General features: G+C 41.6%; 1 protein-coding gene across 1 annotated transcript in view; it reads right to left on the bottom strand.

Annotated features, from left to right (window-relative positions):
• ACO1 (aconitase 1) overlaps positions 2,360–6,756 on the bottom strand; it is a 39,547-nt gene continuing 35,150 nt past the window's right edge. The window contains exons 18-21 of the mRNA XM_021380834.1: positions 5,670–5,817; positions 5,144–5,266; positions 3,918–4,103; positions 2,360–3,108 (exon numbers count right to left, since the gene is read on the bottom strand). Coding sequence (XP_021236509.1) covers positions 2,995–3,108; positions 3,918–4,103; positions 5,144–5,266; positions 5,670–5,817 — 571 coding nt within the window. The 3' untranslated portion in view covers positions 2,360–2,994. The remainder of the gene's footprint in view (positions 3,109–3,917; positions 4,104–5,143; positions 5,267–5,669; positions 5,818–6,756) is intronic.

Genomic DNA, 6,756 nt, shown 5'->3' with positions numbered 1-6,756 from the left:
ACTACTTTAGCTACTTTTAAAGATTTTTGGAAGATGTAGACTCTTTAAAATATTTTTGAAGTATTCTTAATGACATAGACGTTGCAGTGCAGAGATGATTGAGAGGGAAATGTCCACTAAGTTACATAAGAAAAATAGCACATCTTTTAAATCCACCTTTAAGAAAGGTGGCATGGTTCAGCCAAGAAGGGGCAAGGCTTCACCCCATGTCAGGCTGAGGAAAAAGCATTAGGATTCTGCAGATCCTGCCCGGGGGAGGCATCTTCTCTGCTACAATGACAGCATTGCTTTTTTCCATCATTCTTCCATCTGTCAATTTGCTGTTGCTGAAGTTGCAACAGAGATACCTTTCTAAGTAAGTGTTGCTCAACCTAACTAGCCCCAAGGGAGAAAAGGCAGCGCCCCATCAGATGGGCGAAGGCTTAATTTTGATGGTGATTAGTGCTTACACTGTTATCCTGTTGCCCTCATGGATTGCTATTTGACATCTCTCGAGATACTGATTTTAATTCCGTAGGTTTTCTGTCAGAGCTCACGTAGAATCAGATCTGAGTCTAAATATCAGTGTTTAAATCCCTTCTCCCCACCTCCATCCCAGTCTTTGCTAAGAAGGACACAATTTGCTTCAGAGGCAAGTAGGAAACGTTGTTAAACCTCTACACTCCAAAGCGCTTTGTCTTCAATGATTCTGGAACCAAAATGACACACAGATTACTTCCTGTGGTTAATCTCAGAACTGCAGGAGCTGGAAGGGACCTCAAGAGATCAACAAGTCCACTCCCCGAAAATAGTGCAGTGATGTATGTGCATAGAAGAGTTACCACCTTAAACACTTCACCTCTGAAAGAAAAAGCACCTTCAACAGTAAACTAACTGAGTCCAAAAGCTATTTAAACTAGCTAGATCCTAGTCAGTGAGCTCACAGGCGGCCTTTTAAACATTGTAGTATGGCATCAAAAGCAGTAAACTTCCTAAGTGCTGCTTTGTGTTCTGTCCTGGTCCCCATCCTTTGTTGTGAAAGCTGTATGCACCGTACAGGAAGCCGGCAACTCAGTCCTACAGTGAGTTCCTTCTTCTGGGCTTTGTTTTTAAGCCAGTCAACTCATTCATACAGCTGCTTCCAAAAGGAAGCGTGGAAGAATGGATGACTGACAGTATGGTAATGCCTCCCCTTCAAAAATATTAGGAACAAAGATATTGAAGAAGACTGGCCTGTCAGAGTCGCTGATTTATTTTTTCATAGATTGAACCGAAAGTCGTGTACCTCTTACCAAATAGTGCTCGAGATGACGACCACATTAACAGCTCTCAAGATGCTTCACAGAATGGTGGAGGTTTGAAGGAACCTCTGGAGCTCATCTTATCCAACGCCTCTGCTCATGCAGGGCTTCCTACCTGCAGCAAGCTGCCCAGCACCACGTTCATGCAGCTTTTGAATGCCACCAAGGACAGAGAGCCCAGAACCCTGCAGGGTGCGCAGCCACCCTCAGTGAGAAGATGTTTCTTGATTCTCAGACAGAACCTCCTGTGTCCTGGTTTGTGCCCACTGCTTCCAGTCCTGTTGCTGCACAGCACTGATAAGAGCCTGCATCCATCTTCTCCGTGCCCTCCCTTCGGGTGTTCGTACACACGGATGGCTGAGGTGGCCCTAAGCCTTCTCTAAGCTGAACAGACCCAGCCTTTCTTTCTCTCAGGGAGCCCACAGCTAGCAGCTGTCCTACTTCAGGTGCAGCCTCAGCAGTGCTGTTGTCACCAAGCAACAGTAGGCAGCTGGAGGTACAATGCAATCTCTGTCCCCTCCTCAAGTCCTCTGATTTCTTTCAAAACTAAATTCACTGTTCCCTGCCCCAGTACCGCTGGAGCAGAGTGCACTGAAAATACAAGTATTAACAGACACTGTGAAAGGATTTCTCCACTGTTAATTGTTTCGGCAGTTGCTCTAAATACAGTTATAATTAAGAATTAGTGCTATCACCTTGTTTATCTCTGAGTAAGAAGGTATTTGTTATCACTGTACATGGGTATGACTTCAGTGACCGTATTACTCTGATCGCTCGTTGCTCACTGCCATTAACTTGCTGATGGACATCTTCAAAGTGTGCTAAATTATTTTCTTGAGGACACACAACAGGGGAAGGAAGTGAATCAGCAGTATCATGCTGAGCTGCAGAAGACTGTCAGTACTGGACAGTTTTTGTTGTCATCCTGTCTCATGTAGATTATTCAAAGGAACAAGTGAGAATTAAAATAGGACAAGCTATGATTGGCAGGGTCCTGCTCCAGTAGAGACAGTAAGAAAATAGCTGAAGCTTTCTTCTGTATCTTAGTACCTAGGATAACATGAAACAACACACTGAACTCCTTGAAAATAAGTTTAATTTTATCCATTAGAAATATTATCCCCATAGGTCCACCTTTCCACAAAGGCTTAGATTTTAAAGGAACAGAGTTCACATTTTCTTTTGAATTAATAAACAGCTAGACTATTAATTTCAGTATTAGATTCAGAATCTGGTCAACTGAATAAGAAAGGAAGTCAATATCAGATAATCAGGAAGGAATAAAAATTAATTGTATACCGTCAGTGTTTGGACCACTAATATAACTGCAGAACTGAACTTAACAGTCAAGGGAAATGGACCAAATACATAAAACCAGCATATGATCTTCAATAGTTCCACAGCTTCTGTCAGTATTTTAGTGACTTTTGCACCATGCTCTAAGCCAACTACAATTTTCAGTTGCCATTAAAAACTAATAAAAAGTTGTTTTCTTTAGTGGGCAAAAGTGACAAGTTTCCTGATACACAGAATCACTCAGCAAAGCCTTCCAAAAGGCTTGTTTAAAAGAACAAAAAGAAGAAAGGAACAAAAAAAACCCAACAAACCACTGTTCACTTCATGGTTCACTCTTCTAACTTCATTATTACTGATTAGTTTTGTCGTGTTCATCAGAAGCAGGCCTGTACCTGGAGGCTGTGCTCAGTATTTCTGATTACGATGCCATTTTACGAATCATGTAGTTCAGAATGCCGCCGTTGTGGAAGTAGGTGAGTTCCACGTCAGTGTCAAACCTCATGATGGCATGAAAGGTTTTCCCAGTGTCCAGCTGTTGAGGTCAAAGAGAGTCGTTCAAGCAGCAGAACCCACCACATGGTAGTAAAAATACAGGCTATGATGATAGTTTTGCAATCTTAATAGCTGAAGTGAACAGCAACAGGACACCAGTATTTCTTTAAGACAAGGTGCCACACTAGACCATAGCCAACAAGCCATAATAAGCAGAGTATGGAGACTCCTTGCACTGCACTTCCTGTCTCTAACAGATTTATTGTCAATACAAGCCTGGTGGCATGAAAGCTAACTTCTCAATCAAGTGCTTATACTAACTGTTAATGTTTTTCTGTGTAATCATTCTCCTGGCTTAGGTACAACAACACTAATTCCATCAGCATTCACTGGAGCTCAGTATGGGAAGAAGAAAAGCAAAAAGACAGGAGCAGTAAGTGAATCACACGACTACAGTTTTACTGAAAGCTGTTTTCATCAGTTACTTAAGGATAAACTGGTGAATTCACTGGGATCTACGCTTTCCCCATTTCAGGACATTAATTGGGCACGTGTAGACAACAGCTGTAGGCTACCCCAACACACAGGACTGCTTTGTGCTGAATGAAACGGTTTCAGAATGCTGCTTTTATCTCCCATCATTGCTCTTTCAGAATCACTGCTTTCACAGAATCACAGAATGTCAGGGATTGGAAGGGACCTCCAAAGATCATCTAGTCCAATCCCCTGCCCTCAATTCTTTTGCCTTCCTGAAAAGAGAGATTACTGGAAAAGACATTATTTGAAGAGACAGTTAATTCAAGTGAAACTGTGGTGCTGTAGAAAGCTCAGCCCTTAGGCATTTCATACCTTGATCTGGATATTCATCTGTGGTTTTAGATTTTCAGGAATTATAATTGTGTAACGCTCTCTTCCAGTGAGTCCTAAAGTCCTTGCATCCTCCCCAGGTAAATACTGCAGAGGAATCACTCCCATCCCTACAAGGTTGCTCCGATGAATTCTCTCATAGCTCTCAGCAAGCACAGCTTTGACACCCTGGGAAATACACAGTGGGTATAGTTATCCAGATGGCTCAGGATAGACTTTCTGTTCTCACTGGAATACAACTGGTAGGTCTGAGGTCCCCTCCTTTCATCTGCCAGCTACCGCTAGTCAGCAGGTCCTGCTAGTCAGTGGACTGTCCACGATAACTTGATTGTATGTCAACTTTCAAACATCTTGAAAAGAAAGACTGTCAAAAAACTACATGCCCCTTTCTGGGAATTCTGTGTACTTTTTCTGTGTTTTTGTAGACTTCTTTGTGTGATGTGTAGAGTATCAGAAGTTATTTTCGTAATTTTTGCTACTTCAGTGCTGTCCTCCTACCCTACGCATTCCAGGGTGCAGTGTAATTATCTTTACATGTTTACATGCAAATACACTTTACACAAAAAGTCACCTTTGCAATAATGATTTTAAAAACTTAGACAAACGTAATCCTAAACACTAACCCTCTTCACATGTTGTTTAATAATGCACACAACTGTTGCATTCAAAAATTGCATACTAAGAAAACTTGAATCAGCTTGAAAAGGCAGCTGACTAATGTAGGACAGGATATAGAACAAAATAGATGTTCCACTGTACCTGGATTTATATCATGATCCTATCACAATACTGATAAGAGTTCCTGAAACCCGCATGGTGAAGCAATGCTAAATTTCAAGTTCAGTAATACTTCACTTACTTACACTATATATCTTCTCTGATAAGCAAGCTGAAGAAGGCAGCCTGAAGCAGACCCAAGGTTTACTGGGCTGTATGATGCAAGAGTAAAGAAAATGGCCTATCTGGTGTATCTTTATGGAAAGCTTGCTGAAGTGCAGTCAAGTTTTCCTGCCTGAACGGGCTCTATGAACATTTAAATATAGTTGCAAATCTACTGCGGCTCTTGGACTCAGCTCGTACTTCAGAATAGCTTTTGATATCAAGAATGAGAATAAGCTACCTAGAATAATGTTGTAAGCTACTCTTCCTGAAAAAAAGGAATGAACTTCTAAGTGTTTTTCTCCTCCTAGTTTACTTTAGTTACTCACCAAGAGGAACGGCCCTTTGGCTGCCCAGTCTCTTGAGCTTCCTGCACCATACTCCTTCCCAGCCAGAACAATCAAAGGATGGCCAGCCTGCTTGTATCTTTCTGCAGCATCAAACACGTCCAGCTGCAATGAAAATATCAGTTTATAGACTATTGTGGGTGGAAATACACTTCCGGGGAAATGAGAAAATTGCGTTTTCACAGGAAGAGCTGAAGCCCACACTTTAAGCCAAGCTCTGTGCTAAGTTACACAGCACTTGGTGACTCCTAGCCTGGGCTCATTTCTACCACAGCCCACACTTTCCATTCTCACCACTACAGTGGTTCTGCTCTCTACCAATAAGCCTGAGAGCACCATCTTATGCAGGTACATGTGACCTGCTGCCCTGAGTCAATGAAACTGCTGTCCTCTCATTAGCTTTACTTAAAAGGCGCTGAAGTTAATGTCTTAAGCTGTAAGGAGGAAAGCCAGTGCTAATCCAACCTACTGTCAACGAGCCTCGTTTTAAAGCAGCGAATATACTTACTGTTTCCCCTGAAGGGAAATGGACAGTCTGAGGTCCCTGTTTATCAATAAATTTGTTCACCAGACGAATGTTTGCAAATGTTCCTCTGGCCATGACAGCATCATTCCCTCTGCGAGAACCATAGGAATTGAACTCTCGAGGAGTCAAGCTATTAATGGAAAAGAAAAACAGGACAGAGTGTTAGTTTAAATACAGTCATGAGCTAGTGTCTCTGAGGCAGCTATGGATTGCTCTCATCATGGCAGTAGCACCCAGTTCTCTGGTGTTTCTACAGTTATTTAAAGAAGAAAAAAAGAACAGGAAAAAGAAGAAAAAAATGAGAAGAAGAAAGAACAGAAGTCTGCCTGCTTAGTCTGGACACAGAATGCAGCTTTACTGGTATTCTCAACCTCTGCCCTACAAAATGTATCTGACAGTGATGCAGAGATATAGCTATGTTGGGCCAGAAGAAGCAATCAAATCCTTTCTTTATAACTGGGTACTGAAGTTCATCATGGTTATTTATATTACCACAGCATCTAGAACCAACCAAGGTAGAGGCACCACTGTGATAAATACCTGTAAGGCAAAGAGAGAGGCGCTGCTGGAAGTTAGAACTGAGGGAAAAAAATTATGTTTGAAAATACGGATGTGGGAATGAGGGGAGACTCCATCCCAACCAGTAAAGAAAAAAAAAATCATAAGAATATGACATAAAATTGAACTGTTTATATTGGGCTGTATTCAGAAGGGAGCTACTTAGATTTCAAAGTGACTGACAGTAGTGGACCAAAGAAGCCAAAACAGTTATACATCAGTAGACCATACAGTTTTAATCAGTTTTCTCTCCAGATGTATTAGATCTAGTGAAAATACTTTATTTCTAAATTGTCAGTACTGTTCCTTAAAACTCCACAGAATTTGCAAGCAGAGCTAAACCAGAGAATAAACAACTTATCAAATTACAAGTGAAGACTGAACAGGGAGACTCAGTAAGGCCTGGTTTTGTCTTAAGTTGAACCCACAGTACTGAACTGACAGGCTGTCCATAGCAAAAGAATAGTTTACAACAGCTTATAGGCTGAACACAATAGCTCTGCCAGTCATC

The sequence above is a fragment of the Numida meleagris genome, chromosome Z (genome assembly GCF_002078875.1).
Source record: "Numida meleagris isolate 19003 breed g44 Domestic line chromosome Z, NumMel1.0, whole genome shotgun sequence".
Classification (NCBI taxonomy): domain Eukaryota; kingdom Metazoa; phylum Chordata; class Aves; order Galliformes; family Numididae; genus Numida; species Numida meleagris.
This window is presented reverse-complemented; position numbering and strand designations above follow the sequence as displayed.